The following is a 17,159-nucleotide window of genomic DNA, read 5'->3' as shown; positions in this document are numbered from 1 at the left end:
GTGTTTAATTTTAAGTTACATAACTCAATCTTTTTTTGAAAAATCATTGCCTTAAAAAATCGGAATGCATCAATAAATTTTTATTATAATGATTATATCTCTTTATATTACTTTCAATTCACTCAAGAAAGGAACAAACTATTAATGGATTAATATCCGTATGTACATGCTTTGTGACTTATTCTAAGTTTTATCCACATGGTGAAGCAGCAATGGCAATAGGTCGGCCATTTTAAATAGAATTTTATACTTTTATATGTACATGTATTTTAATTTTGTTATTTGATAATTATTTTATTGATGTTTTCCTATTCTTTGAGATGTATTCAGATTTTTTTTGTTAATTACATATATTCTTTATTCATTTATTATTATTCTTTGATAATCAAAAAGCTATTATATTAAAATATCTTTATAAAAATTCTATTTAGGAATGGAATTATTAGTTTTATTATGCATGAAGGTTTTCATTTAACTTTTCCAGCATTTGCTTTATTAAGTATATATGTACATACATGTGTATGTATGTATGTACATATTTTGTTACTATTTGTTTTATTACATTTTTCAATACTTTATTAGTCGTAATAAATCTTAAAAATAATCTAAATATAACTAAAATTTGTTAAGATATTGTCTACATATTTCAATGTTCAATATACCTAGGTGTAATGTCAAATGTAGTAGTTTCTCATTAAAATAATGCTCATTGTTTTTTTCAAATTAAATCTCTCATTCATGTAATTTTGTTTATAAATGGAATGAATAATTAAAACTATTTATAAAGTCTGATTATATATTATCGAGTATATTATATAATCAGACTTTATATATATACGTGTATATATATATATATATATATATATATATATATATATATATATATATATATATATATATATATATATATATATATATATATTTCAGGTATATATATTATAAATTTATAAAGAGAAAAGTTATTTTACTTACAAAGTAATTGCCGTTATACACATATAAATTCTTCATGTTAAAACATTTATTATAAGATATATTAATATTATATCAATCTACACTTTAAATTTAATATACATAAATAGCATTGTACTAAATTTATATAGTTATATTATATTATGTAGTATGTGTTAAGTGTATTGGGTAAATCGTGTGTGAGATTGATGCTTCATTTCTTTACAAATCGAAAAAGAAACAAACCAATAAAACAAATACAAATTTCATTAAAAATTGAAGTAGATAATATTCCATTTGAAATGCTTATAAACATAAATCCCAAGATATTATGTACTTACGTGTTATTGTTTACCAACTACAAATATATAATACAAATCTTTGTTTTTTACTTAACATACATATATTATTATATTATAGTTACGTACATACATATATGTACAAGGCATTTTAAATGACTGTGTTATATTATAATTTCATTTCTGATGCCATACCAAAGATTTCCTTTTAAATGAAAGATACTAACAAGCAAACGTATTTTAAGTTTTCAAAACTGAAATTTTTATTATTTCGCAGAATTTACAGAACGTTCGCGATTTATTGTTTATTTGTTTCATTTTCATTGTTATGTTTTTAAATACACATCTTTATATTTCTCAGACTTGAAACAATTTGTAACAATTTTCTAGATACACACACACATTTATTTATATATGTGTGTGTGTTTTCCTAATTTCCTAATGTTATACGTAGATCTTTGAAATTAAAATGTAACTGATTTGTAATGTTTGTATGAAACACAATTAAATGAATACATCGTGCCAGAATTTATTTGTTTTATTCCAAGTTTATATACATACATATGTTTGTGTAACATTTCCATTCAAAAGCAGACTACTGTGTGTAATTAAATATGTATGTTTAATATGTGTATTATTCTAAGCATATAAATATACTACATGAAGAAAAAAGTGTGAAAATTCGCACTGTATTTTAAACACACACCTAACCTAACCTAACATTTACCTACATACATGCAATACATTTACAAATTTACCGAGTTCCTCAATAAAATTTGACACATTAGCAACTACGTGAAAGTAAATACATTTAAAATACTAATTTTTTGTAGAGTATGATCATTTATTGTAAGTTTATAGGGATTAATTTGATTTTCCCATTGAGTTTTCTGCCATACTGCCTTCGTCCACGTCGTCAGCCTCCGTTTTGATTTCCATTTTCTAAAATAAAATAAATTTTATATATTTCAATCTTCAAACACAATCGTATTAAATGCCTGAACATAATCATAAATACCTGAACGATTAAACGAATCAATTTGTGCTGTTGATCCAAAACCCTAGTCATATTTTTCATCCTTCGCTTTTGTTTTTCGAGTTCAACAATCAACAAATCATCATTCTTTTCAACCAGTGCATCCAAACCTAAACCCAACATCTAAATTAATCTTCTTACATAGTTTCTTATAAATAAATCACATTTAATGCTTCTTTTACAGTTCCAAAAATAAGAGCCATTACGAGGAGAAATCATATATGTAATATTATTAACAATGTCAATGTCAAGTCTTATTAATTATTATAAAATATAAATTAAATATAAACCAAACTGTAAGTTGGTTGACTATTACAAGGTAGCAATTGTTAAACAAACTTTACACTGACCTTCTTCTGTGAACGGATTATAAAACCACTTCCGCAATACGAAGTCTAAAATTCCAGATTTGCATTTGGCTTCATTGGGATATTCAATCAAATAATTATTATCGACTCTGTCCAAAATGCATTGTGGTAATTTTCCCTCCAACTCAGTATGCAGAAGTACCTTTAATATAATTTAAATATACATATAGCCTTATCATACGTCCCAGTTTGACGGAATGTCCCAGGATTCCGACCAGTTAGTCATTTTGTACCAGTTATTTGAAAAAAATTCAAAAGTGCTGAATATACACCCAGTAGAAAAGTGACTTCCAGTTACTGACAGAATACTTAAAATCTTTGAGGGACTAAAATCATTTTTTATTACACCAGAACACTGTCCAGTGATAATAAAACAGTTCTTTGATCTGGTGAAATGTATTTGCGGTTTGTGCAAAAGCAACTCAAATTGTTTGACAAATCTATATTGATTATGGAAAGTATACAAGCAAGTGCAATTGATATTATCAGTGAACTTGAAAAGTAAAAACAATGCTGAGGGAAAGATGTGATAATAAATCCTACAAGAATATACAAAATTTGATGGCCAGTGTCTTTCTTACATTGAGCTTTGTTGGAGCACTCAATCTTTTAGTTGGATAAAAGAATTAATTAGATGTGAAATTGTATTAAATCTGAAGTTGTGTTTTGAGCAAACTCGCAAAATTGTGCCGGTTTGAAGAAATATATTACGGTTATTCTAGTTATGTATATGTGTATATGTATTATATTTAAACTGTAAATAAATTTTGAACACTACACAGTACACACCTGCATTGCCAATCTCTTCAGTTGAGCATTGCGACGGACGCTCTCTATGTCGCCGACGGCCAAACCGATGAGCAAATTCATCAACAGGATGGGCATCAACACCATGAAAATACCTAGTATCAAGAACGCTGGGAAAGGATATGGTAACCAACGGTGCTCTTCTGCCATGTAATATGGATGAACATACGTTCCGACGAAATCTATTTCTCCGAGCATCATTGCAAAGGTTCTCATTAGAGACATTGGAATGGACGAAAATGACAGATGATGACCCTGCAGTTATTACTTATGTTAACTTAAAGCACAACAATCTTTTGATTCAAGTGATATATAATTATACTAAATATCAACATTAAATGTATATTATTTCAAATTCGAATAATAATTATATACATATACACATTACCCTTGATAGCAGAATGTAAAAGGCTAGTCCAAATGCGATGATCAATATAGAAAACACCAAAAGCACTTTAATCAATGTCTGCAAGATCTCTAGAAACATGACCACATATATACCGATATGATCAAAGTGTTGCAAGAGTAACAAGAGTTGAAACCAGCTCAAGAAAACTGTTATTGCAGCCGCCGAAACCTTAAATTTACAATCATATACATATACATATGTAGGTATAAATATCAAAATGTAGCTTTTGAAAAATTTGGTACTAAAAATATAAATACTTTTCACAAACAAATTGGGTTAATTTATTGGTGTATATTCAAACATAATGTATGTGCTTTTACTAAATGTAATAAAATGTTAAATATTCACATGAGTATTGCAAAAGTGTCCAGCACTAATCGGAAATATCATTATTATAGAGCAAATGCACAGAAGCCAGGTGACAATGTTTCCAGGATCCAGTAGATATTGTAACTTCTGCTGATGGATGTTGCAAGCTTCTCTAAAAATCGATACCGAGTTATATATCAGAATGCCGATAGCGCTCACATACATCATGGGAGTTGGTGTAATTTCTTCCTCTGTTGAATACAAAATTCGAAAATTAACCAATTTGTATAGTATGTATATAAACGACCAAAGTATGCGATGATGTTAAATAATTTCAAACCCATTCTGTCACAATAAATCTCGTGTTTTATAAATGAGTTATTTTTTATGTGAGTTTCGTTGTACGTTTGGGAGCATTTTTCAGTAGTGTTATCGTTCATTATATTTTGCGTTGCCATTAGTGATGACGAAAACATGGTTATAAAAGTTAGGAATATGCAATAGAACAATATTGCAGCCATATGAAAGTATTTGCCGTATGAGTTCCATTTCATTTCTAGATATTTTTGAGTCAACGGATGCGCCAGAAGCTCTACCCGTCCATGAGAGACCATTGCCTGTAATAAAATTATTTATTATAATTAAATAATCCAATATAAATGGTACTTATATTGTATTATAATTTTTGGGATGGCTTACATTGACTACGCTCAACGGTTGAGGTCTAAATTTGGGATCATTTAGCTTTAATCTTAATCTAGCAATTTCTTCTGGAGACTTTTGATAGTAATCGAAATGATACTTTATCTATGATACATATAAAAACATGTTAATCAGTAACATAAATTCAAACTTTTTGTATACCTAATATAAAGCATATTCTTACATAAAACGATTTTGAATCTTTTTTACAGTTTGCTCTTGTGATGCACTTTCCCTGAACAGCTTCAAATACGTTAGGCATACATGCAATCAACGCTAAAACTACACATGGATGTTTTTCAGATCTCAAGTGCATTATTTCAGATGCCCTGTAACAATCGTCAGCAATAATTAACAATGAATCTAGAAAAATATTATATGACATTGTATACACATATTTTTAATCTCCTTACCTTTTCTCGTGAGTCAACATGACCAATGCACATTCTGGATGTTTGTAATAAATAGCATAGTCGATTGCACTCATGTCAAGAGCGTTGTATAATAATTTGCAATCCATTGACAGCAGAAGAATTATAGATTTAGATTTATTTTCCATTGTGGCCAAATGTAAAGCAGTATTCTATAAAACGTATGGGTATATTTAATATTATATGACGAAATTTATTTATTTAATATTATATTTGGAAGATCAAAACAAAATCATTCTATTTTTAATCAACTTTTTTTGTGTTTGCTATATCTTCTAGTCTAATATATAATTTGGAAAGAGACTTTGTATGTATGTATGTACATATGTAAATATCTATCTTTCGTTCGTCGTCGTCCGTAGATCGGTGACGTCATCGAACACGTGATTCGATTTATTATTTTTTTCGATCCATAGGCGCCGATTTGATTTTTTTCGATTCAATGGATTCACCCCGGCGGGGGCGCAAGGCGAGCAGTTTCATGGGGCCCCGCCAGGGGCGCCACAGCCTTATGGGGCGCTGCCGCATGGGGCCCCGAAGGGGGCGCAGCCCCATGGGGCCCCGGAAGGGGGCGCAGCCTTATGGGGCGCTGCCTTATGGAGCTCAGCTGCATGGGGCCCCGAAGGGGGCGCAGCCTCATGGGGCGCAGCTTTATGGGGCGCAGCCTTATGGGGCGCAGCCTTATGGGGCGCAGCCTTATGGAGCTCAGCCGCATGGGGCCCCGAAGGGGGCGCAGGGGGGCTCAGCCTCATGGGGCAAAGCCCCATGGGGCGCAGCCTTATGGGGCGAAGTCTTTAATTAATATTAGGTATTAGATGTATTATGCGCATTTATAAGGATTATAAATAGGTTTTTGAGTTTTTTTTCCTATTATGCTGTAGATTAACATTAGAATAATATAATACTATGAGACAAATTTAAATTAAATTGTAAAATATAAAATGATCAGTAGATCAGTAGCTATTAAAATAGATATAAGAAGTATTGTGAACATAATTTTCTAATAATAAAAAGCATTAAAAAAAAAAAAAAAAAACAGGCTGAAATTACATAGCTATTGTCCTGTGTTATTATAATATTATAATAAACATATGTACATACAATGTACGTATGTACATATGTTTACATCTGGTCCGGTGATAGAAGGCAATTGAATATTGAAACTAAAAAATGTTTGCGAGCGAAATGTTTGCAAATGTGTCGGTCCTGTGTTCGATCCGCAAGCTGTTGAATTTTTTTCAAATATATTTGTTTAATATGAAAAAAAAAAATCGAAAAACTACCTACCTACCCACATATAAACAATATAAAACACCAATAGAAAAATTTATTAATTAAATAAATTTTCAATAGATGGCGCTAAATGCTCACAGATTTGCCTAGAGGAAACATTGCTAGCAAACAGAATACATATATAGAAGTATTTTTCTTTCATTATTATATTCGTACATTTTGTTGGCAGTGTTTTAGCTGTGACGTACATACATATATTTATTTATTTACATATATACCAGGAAGGCCTTACAGGTAAATCCCAATGCGCCTTCCTGGCCAATTACAAATGCAGCATTTTTATTACAAGTCGTTGAATTACGAGACACTGAAAAACTCGCAAATTAACGAGACATTTATGAATTGTACATAAATTTTATTGTACATCAATCATACTTCAAATAGTGGTGACATTACGGACACACCGACAGAATAGCGATATTATCATCCAATAAGCAACATTTATAGATAATTTGTCAGTGAACAAATCTCTTGCAGGATGTCTAGCTACAACATTTATTGTAGCTAGATACATATGTACATATATTACAAAAGACATATTTTGTTAAATGTTATTTCGGAATCATATCGATAAAAAACTAATGCCATAACTATGGATTATGAATCACCCGACTGATCAAATCGTTTTGATTTGTATGTTGGCTGACAAATTGTTGTTATTTGAAAAACAACAACGACCGATAAATTGTTAGAGACATACATACATATGTATATAATGGGTCTATCTCACGGGCCCGAAAGTGAAACGCCCAAAAACGCAAATATCGGAAGGCAAAGATCAAAAAAAAAGGGTGCATGGTAAACGGTACTATGTATATATAATATTGTTACGTACGCCGTGGATTGAGCGAATTGTACTTAGACCAACGGATATCTGTTATCGGTTAACTAAATGCATGCACTTACTTCCAAAGATTATATCTGGACTTTAAGTGCATTTAGGCTAAACAATGACCGTTATTAGTTATTTCTCAGAATCGGTACGGGGAGACCCAATATCGGGGAAATACATATCCGAATACGTGACTATACAACAGGTAAACAGATTAGACGACCTGAGAGACCGTGAGACCGGTGTAAGTGGTTTTAGGGATTAGCGACAAGCTAAGTGCATGAAAGCTAAACAATGATTGCACTTCTCATACCGTGGGAATACATATCCGAATACGTGACTATACAGTAGGTAAACAGATTAGACGTCTTGAGAGATGTACCCCTTATAAGGCGGTACGTAGGCGATATCATGTCATTCTGGACTGAACACTGGCAATACGTGTATCTCCTGAATCATCAATAAATGCTGTGAAACGACTGTTGGCCTTTTTCTTGGATCCTCCACCCACCCCGACGCAACACTGGTCGTCAGAAGTGGGATCCAAGATGGGCCGTGGAACAAAGTCACCAGCGAAGGAAGAGAAGCTACAGCGAAGCCATCTTCGGGAGCTGTAGGAGAGAGTTCGAGCCATGGAGACACGAAACAAAAAAATGCAGTTTTCACTGCAACACACAGAATCGGTCATCACATATTCGGTTGTTGAATTGCAGTTATCACTGCAACTCGACTTTGACATTATCGGCGGTGGCCGCCAAGAAGTCATCGAGATGACGGAAGGAGGTTACGAAACGGGAGGTTTCGTACAAGTGCTGCCGGGAGAGGACAACTTGAGGCGTTGTCAAGGGCAACATCGGAGAGCAGCATCCGGCAATTGCAGAGTCATCCAAAGGGCGACCGGGACGAGGGCAGTTCACCGGTCCACTTACGCCGCAAGTACCAAGAATTAGCGGCTGTTGGTGACGACGATCCACGGGAAAGCATCGTCGTCAGAAGAGGAGTGGAGATCGACTACAACTGAGAGATGTCGATTACAAGCCACTATTCCCTTCAACTGTTTGTTGACGGCAGATGTCAACAAACTGAAAAAAAATCTAATTGGAAACTAGTCGAGTCTAATTGGAAGAGTCGGAAAGTAAAAGGATTGAAATGGAATTCAATCGGAACCATGCAACGGCAGAGAGGCACATTTATCAGATTGGATAAATGTTGGTTGGACAGTCGGCGGAGTCAATCAAGTCACTTTTGGGAGGAAAGAGGCATCGCTTCAGAGGGAATGGCAACGGAAGCACGTTCTGGGTGGAACGTTGGTCTGCAGCAGGATGCTGGGCCACATGATAGGAAGACGGGGCCACAGCAACAAATTTGTACGTTGGGGAAACGAGCGACTTGGATCAACCACGTGAGGGCATTTGAAACCGAAGAAACGCCAGATCGCGACTTCAACGAGAGAGAGCGGAACAATTGATATACGTCAACATCGAAAAAAATCTAGTTGGAAACTAGTGGAAACACGAGTACCTGAAAAAATACATGGACAGTTGCAGCAGTGTTTAGATCATCTCGCAGATGTAACGGGAAAATACATCAGAAAGAAATGGATTTCAGTTGGGTCAATGGAACGGAAAATAAGCACATTCAACAGAGTGGCAGACTGTTGGGTGCACATTTACCAAGGCCAATGGAACGGAAAAGAAACACAACCAGCAGAGTGGCAGACTGAGGTGTGCACATTTTCCAGGGTCAAGGGAACGGAAAAGAAGCACCACCAACAGAGTGGCAGACTGAGGGGTGCACATTTTCCAGGGTCAAACGTCATTTTTGTGAGGATGGTGGCGATTCTTGTGGGACATGGCTTTGGAGCACGTTCTGGGTTGAACGTTGGTCTGCAGCAGGATGCTGGGCCACATGACATAGGAACACTGGGCCACCGTAGCAAATTTGGACGATGGTGACACGAGGGCCAAGTCACTTTTGTGAGGATGGAAGCGATTCTTGTGGGACATGGCTTTGGAGCACGTTCTGGGTTGAACGTTGGTCTGCAGCAGGATGCTGGGCCACATGACAGGAATACGGGGCTGCCATAGCAAATTTGGACTTTGGTGATACGAGCAACATGGACCAACCACGGGAGAAAATTTTGGACCGAAGAGCTAACAAATATTGATTTCCAAATGTAGAACATCGGATGACTAATTTTAGGGGATTAGAAATATAACTGTAATTGTTTCCATTGTAAAGGTGTCGTAAATTGAAGGGTAACGAAAGTTTAATGTAATTGTTTCCATTGTAAAGGTGACGTAAATCGTAGTGTAACGAAATTTTAAATGTTTTTGTTTCCATTGTAAAGGTGACGTAAATTGAAGTGTAACGAAAGTTTAATGTAATTGTTTCCAATGTCAAGGTGACGTAAATTGAAGTGTAACGAAAGTTTAACGTAATTGTTTACATTGTAAAGGTGTCGTAAATTGAAGTTTAACGAAGGTTTAATTTAATTGTTTCAATTGTAAAGGTGACGTTAATCTAACTGTAACAGAATTAGAATTGTAAAGGTAACGGTAGTAGAATTTAAATGTCATTGTTTCCATTGTAGCTGTAAAGATAACGGCTGTAATTGTAAATGTAACTGTGGCTGATATCGGAGATAAATGTAACTACTGTAGATTTATCAGTTATGATTTGTTGGTCAATCGGGACGATTTGACCTAAGAGGGAGGCAATGTTACGTACGCCGTGGATTGAGCGAATTGTACTTAGACCAACGGATATCTGTTATCGGTTAACTAAATGCATGCACTTACTTCCAAAGATTATATCTGGACTTTAAGTGCATTTAGGCTAAACAATGACCGTTATTAGTTATTTCTCAGAATCGGTACGGGGAGACCCAATATCGGGGAAATACATATCCGAATACGTGACTATACAACAGGTAAACAGATTAGACGTCCTGAGAGACCGTGAGACCGGTGTAAGTGGTTTTAGGGATTAGCGACAAGCTGTGCATGTGCATGAAAGCTAAACAATGATTGCACTTCTCATACCGTGGGAATACATATCCGAATACGTGACTATACAGTAGGTAAACAGATTAGACGTCCTGAGAGATCTACCCCTTATAAGGCGGTACGTAGGCGATATCATGTCATTCTGGACTGAACACTGGCAATACGTGTATCTCCTGAATCATCAATAAATGCTGTGAAACGACTGTTGGCTTTTGACTTGGATCCTCCACCCACCCTTACGTAACAATATATATGAGTGGCATGCGGTGAAATTATCTCTCTTTTTGTCATACAGCCTTGTTCAATGTGCGCGCGCAGAATACGGGAGGAAAAGCCTGTTCCTCTTGTTCCTGTTGTATCCTGCTCGCGCAAATTAAGTGAGTATGTACAGTTTACCATGCACCCATTTTTTTGATCTTTCGACTTAAGATCTTTGGATTTTCGATGTTTGCCTTCCGATATTTGCATTTTCGGGCGTTTCACATTCGGGCCCGTGACGGAGACCGGTATATAATATACCGATTTGTTCGCAGACTTGACCTCTACTTGATTCCAAACGGCTGACTTGAGAAAGTTTTATTGAAATATTGAAGGTGAAATGTATACATGTACATATAAATTAGACAAAGTTAATAAATCTACCTTATCTTTATCCGGCTGATCAATCAGATGCGAATGCACCGAGTGCAATAGTTGCACGGTGTGCGTATATCCATTCATGGCAGCCAAATGCAGCGGTGTACGGCCATTGTGATCTCGATGCAATAACGCACCACGATTCAGCAGCAATTGCACCACCTTCGTATGACCCTGTTGCGATGCAATATGCAACGGAGTCATGCCATCTCCGTCACTTTCGTTGATGATAAAAGCTCCCTTTTCTGAGTTCAACAACTGACGCACCGTGTTGAACCGTCCATACCTGCACAATTTTAGAAATTTTTATAATATTGTTTTAATACTGAACAAAAAAGCTTCATAAGTCAAACATTTATGGACTCGGGTGGGTAAAAGTCTAAAATAATAAAGTGCAAAGTGAGCACTCACTTGGCAGCAAAATGAAGAGGACTTTCGTTTTTGTTGTTCTTCAGATTAATACAAGCACCCAACTGTATCAGATTCTCCAAGGAGCGTACGTGTCCTTCCATGCTGGCGTAGTGTAATGGAGAACATCCGATGTTGTCTTTTTCATTCAGCAACTGTTTAAAAACCTTACAATATAAAGTATAGACCACTCATAGACAACAAATTTCAATTCTACATGTGTCAACTTTAATACTTCTATTGACATACTGTGAAGGCGGGTGTTTCATGAAAAAAAAGTTTACTATTTATCTACAGTATATTATACAAAGTGGTGTAGTCGGGCCAGGTTGCCGCCATATATACATACATTGCTTTTCGAGTTCATTTAAAAAATATTTTGACTAAAATTTCACATAAAATTTTGTATTCCAAATATTGTGAGCAGACTCCCAATAAATTTCATTAAAGGACGTTTAATGAAATTTATTGGCTTTTTTATCTAAAACCAACCAAAACTTCGAATGAAAACATTATTTGAACAATTAACCATACGGACTTGAGGATAGATAAAATGAGGGTACTCAGCTTCTCAAAGTCATCTCAAAATTTTATAGTTTTTTGACATATGTATACATATGTACACATGGTTTTAGCATTGTTAAAAGCAAATATTGCTGTTGACATACAAACACGGGTTTTGCAAAATCAAAGATGTTAAAGAGGATGAATTATGGAAGTTTTTATAAAATATAAAAAAAATACATCATAATTTCAACAAGTAAGAATATTTGTTAATTATTATTTGATTTTTTTTATAAATATTTGGACTACCAATATTAGGATACAATTTTTTTTTTAGTAAGGAAAAAAGCGGGGAGGGGGGTCGTACACCGATCTGGTTCTTTTTTATTTAGTACTACACCACTGATAATACTTATGTATGTACATACATACAAATTTATGTTAGTGAGAAATGTCTTTTGACATGTTAACACCTGTTGCCTTCATCTGTAATCCAAAAAGATGTTAATATATACATATATACCTAATTATAAATTTACTTACGTGATATAAATCGGAAAAGTCTTCAAGTGGTCCACCGTTCATGATTACGAAATGTAGCACATTTCTGCTGTTCATGTCTTTCAAATTGACGTTAGCATTTAAACGTATCTAAAACATTTATACATACTTTTCAATAGTTCCAAAACTATAGCTGTTGATTTACTATTCGATATTCGAATTGTTGAAGTCGACGAATATTTGGGATCCCTACTACTTATGTACATAGAATAATATCTAAAAATACTAAAAAGCTTTTTAAAATATACATATGCACGTACTCTATGAAAATAAGCTTTAATCGTAATCGTACATATGTATGTGTGTACATATGTATATATATGTAAATATTTAATGACTTTTTCTATAAAAACAACGATATTGATTAAATGTATAATATAATAATACTACTTTCAAACACTAATTTCGAGTATAAATTGAACAAAGCAATCATTTTAAGTTGAAATGTATGTTGTTACCAGAGTTAGAACAGTTTTCCATCCGGCTCTCGTGGCAGCCAAAAGCAATGGCGATCTGTTTTCTTTGTCAAGTGGATCTATGCTCGATCCTTCTATTATGAGATATTCAACGATTTCAGGATGATTAAACATTGCTGCGCAATGAAGCGGTGTCATCTTTTGAATATCGCACGACATCAAGCACGCAATTTTTTCCGATGGCTGCATTCCGAACATCAGTTTTATAACATTTAATGCTCCCTGGAATCAATTTGTATACATAAAAAATAATTACACATTCAAAAACTCGGCAACTCAGTTGGACAAAGTCCCCATCAAGTTCTACACTGGTGGACAACAAAATGTTACGATAGCAAAACTAAACACTAAAGATAATAGAAATTACTGGCCCAATTTTGCAAATACATATGTCGATATTAAAAAAAATAATGTCAATATTCGAGATTTATGATTTCCAAGTATGTACCTGCGAACACGCCAAGTGAACTGGAGTGGATAAGTCGTGTTGCTGGGTTGAAATTTTGGCTCCAGATTTCAGACAAAGCTCCACAGCGCGTTTATCTCCTCCGTGTACTGCAGAATGCAAAGGGACATTCCCTTCTGAATCATAGAAAGATATCATTTCCTCCCTGCTGCAACCTTCGGATTCACCCCATTGAAGAAACACTTCCATGGTTTTCGAGGAAGCGTTTTTGGCTGCTTCGTGGATCGGATAGTAGCCATTATTGCACGGCCGTCGTGGACTTGCTCCAAATTCTGATATCTACAATTAGTGAATTTTGAATATCTGGCACTTGAATTCTCATTAGTGTTATTGTTTGAGTTGGGACTCTCGGGGGGTAGAATTTTCGTGTGCCGAATATTCCGTGATCGAGATTTTAGTAACGTGTGCGGGATCGCCATGTGCGAAATAATCACCGAACCAATATGTCTCAGGTATTACATTTTCAACGTACTTAATCTAAATTTAAATTTATGATACATTTGGCTCCTTTGAATAGCAGGTCAAAAATAATGTTGAGTGTTGACTCATTTTTCGATTAATCCATATAAACTAGCCGATAGAATTTTCTTCAAAATTCAAAACAATTCAACTAACGTAAAATTGAAATTTTTATATTTCGGTACTACCGGTAGTCTATTTTGTGCTACTAGTCAGGGCCGCGCCTAAGAGTTCGGCCGCCTGTGTTCAAACTTAAATCATATTAATAAAAACATAGATAAAGTAAAAATGAAGTGCATGCGAGTAGTGTAAAAATCTTACCTTGTGATAAATACAGTGTTGAAAATTTTAATCACAATAAAAATTAACCAAAAAAACAGACAGAAAACCAAAACGTTTAGTTTTGAACAGAACCAGATGACAAGAGAGACAGAACGTTTTCATGTTCATTCATGAAAATATAGTGTATTTAGCCCCAATCCCACATCTAGGACATTGTTCTGACCAACCAATACTCAACATCCTTGAAGAAATACAACTACTCTATGCAGACCGAAACTATACCTGCTATCCCGTTATTTCCCCAAATTATACAAATTGTATCTTGGAACAGCAATCCACAAGTTTACAACAAGACAATCTAAATGCATTTTAAAAAGTACGATGTCTTGTTTGGTATTTTTTAAGGAATATATTTTTTTCGACCATCATTTCGTCGGGCCGCTTGAGTGCGTTGCACACATTTAGGGCGGTTTCAGACTAGCGTATTTTTCTGCGCGTATACCGTCGTTTCGGCATACGCGCTTACACGCGCGCTACATTTCGCGCTTCAAAAGATCGGACTTGCGTACACGGGCTTATTCCGGCGTTTTTGCTCGAACCGGTAGTGGTGATTTAGTATCAACATGGATAATACGAGCTTATAAGCGCATCTACGCTCGTACGAGTTGCGCGTATGGAAAACGACGCGCCTATACGCGCCTACATGCACTTCAAAAAACGAGATTATACGCGCGTATAAAACGCTAGTCTGAAACCACCCCTATACACATGGTAGGCGCAGCCTTGTTAATGGTAGTACTGAAAGTCGAATTTCGGACAAAACCCGGTAGAACCGGTTTCGGTAATATCGTACAGTATTTTTTCATTTACATATGAAATAAAATATTTGACTTACTAAAATAGTGGCACACTCTTCGTGATCGTAAATTGCAGCAAGATGAAGAGCTGACCTTCCGTGTTCACCACCTTGTTGGATATCTATGACCTGACGATAGGGGCTCATGGCGCGCAGGGTTTCCACACGATTTAGCTCTGTAGCGAGATGGATTGGTGCTTGTTTCTTCTCATTCAGAACGCTCGTATCTACAGGACTTCAATATTGAAATCATTAGAACCATTGAACATTTTTTTGAAACGTGCATTTCGGATTTGAAACACTCACATTTCGAGCAGGAACCGTATGGCTTCGATCGCATCATTCTCGACCGCCAGATGCAAAGGTGTGTTGCCTAGGCTATCTTGCTTGTTCATTTCTTCATTGAAATTATATGTTAAAATATGATTTTTTTTATTAATTTGTTATTAGAGTTAGGATGCTCTACCTGTTTTGCTAACTTGATGTATGAATAAAAGAATGTTGACGTTGTTTTTGGTTGCTGCGTAATGAGTGGCAGTTTTTTGCTTAGAGTCGCAAAAAGCTAGACGTGTCGGTTCTGCTATGTAAATCTCTTTGAATTCATCAAAATTTCCATTTTCCGCTGCCTGGGAATTGCAAATACACTTTATTTTAAATTTAAATTCTTACAGCAGCAACTTCTTCTTTTTGTTCTTGTATAAGGACACGAAACATACATACATTACCATAAGGTGGCGTAAACAACATTATGGTAATGGTAATGTAATGAATTAATTCTTACTTTTTTGTTTTAAAATTTAATTTTCTTTTTACTATGGAGAAAACTTGTAATAAAAAATTCCGCAAAACAATATACCAAAAATAAAATAAAATAAATTTTAAAAACGAATATTTTACCATTTATTTTGACTAAAATAACGTACCAACAAAGCAAAATATAATTATTTTTTAAGTTACCAATAAAAAACAGTTCAACAATAAGATGGACCAAATATTTAAAAAAAATAAGCGAAAATTTTATAGCCTCTAATTTTTCTCCATTTACATAACTTTTTTTTTGTATATATTATTTTTGCTCTCTTATTTTTATTTTAATATTGTTTTTTCAATGCATTTTAATTTTTCTCAATTTATTTGTATATATACATATGTATAAATTGTTAAAATATGTTTTATCAAACCCCCCCGGGTCTATCTGCTTTGTTGCTTCCCCAAGTATATTAAATAAATAACTAAAGGATCTGAAATTTCAACAAAGAGCAATTTATATGTTATTAATTTTTTTTGAATATTTATTCCTAACATTTCTCCAAACATTGTGCTAAAATTGTAAAAAAAAATAAATAAAATGAAAATATATTAAAATAATTAAAAGTTTATCATCCAATACATCTTGCTTTTCATACCATTTTATTTGATAAAGAGGTGCTGACAATCAATTTAATTTAAATTTAAAATTCAATAATAATAAAAACCTTACTCTTAATATTCTGAAAGGACTGTCAGTGAGCAGACAAACTTCTCCAAACTTATTCCCATCGCTTAAGTCATTACTGACGGATAGCATCGTTTGAAGTTCACCACCTTCCACACCTCCGACCCTTGTAATCCTATTTATGGACGAGTATGATGTGCGTAACACTCTCCAAAACTAAAATACAAAAATATGAATTACCTGAAATTTTCAAACTGCGATTAAAAAATATTCCGGGTGCAAACCTTATTTCCTTGCGATGTGCTGGCACCAGAATTCGTCACATTAGAAGTCGTTGGATTTATACAGGCCGGGGCCACTTCTGATTTTCTCATTGTAACTTAAGTACTATGAAATAAATTAAATAATCAACCATCACTTTAAATTTAAAATAAAATGACTAAATTACATATACATGTCATAGGCGAAAAGTAAAAAAAAATTCTCAAATTTTAACATATAAAAACATAATTTGGATAAAAAAATGCAGCAGCCAAGATTTTTATATGGTATTTAATATTAAAAATAAGTAACTTAAATATGTACAATTGAGTTCCAATTCGGATCGCTTTTCAACACGGACTACACTTCATTA

At 34.3% G+C, this 17,159-nt stretch overlaps 1 protein-coding gene across 1 annotated transcript; it reads right to left on the bottom strand.

Annotated features, from left to right (window-relative positions):
• Positions 1-1,753: 1,753 nt before the first annotated feature.
• On the bottom strand, positions 1,754-16,735 carry LOC143922994 (transient receptor potential cation channel subfamily A member 1-like). The gene is made up of 19 exons (XM_077446470.1): positions 16,571-16,735; positions 15,557-15,716; positions 15,397-15,487; positions 15,130-15,325; positions 13,476-13,772; positions 13,010-13,249; positions 12,534-12,641; positions 11,490-11,641; positions 11,085-11,364; positions 5,292-5,461; positions 5,063-5,207; positions 4,876-4,983; positions 4,517-4,793; positions 4,216-4,427; positions 3,847-4,035; positions 3,441-3,713; positions 2,634-2,793; positions 2,266-2,393; positions 1,754-2,189 (listed from the first exon to the last, which is right to left on the bottom strand). The coding sequence occupies exons 1-19, from the start codon at positions 16,655-16,657 to the stop codon at positions 2,112-2,114; spliced, it is 3,351 nt and encodes a 1,116-aa protein (XP_077302596.1). The 5' UTR covers positions 16,658-16,735; the 3' UTR covers positions 1,754-2,111.
• Between the last annotated feature and the right edge of the window lie 424 nt (positions 16,736-17,159).

Source organism: Arctopsyche grandis, chromosome 2, assembly GCF_051622035.1.
Source record: "Arctopsyche grandis isolate Sample6627 chromosome 2, ASM5162203v2, whole genome shotgun sequence".
Classification (NCBI taxonomy): domain Eukaryota; kingdom Metazoa; phylum Arthropoda; class Insecta; order Trichoptera; family Hydropsychidae; genus Arctopsyche; species Arctopsyche grandis.
This window is presented reverse-complemented; position numbering and strand designations above follow the sequence as displayed.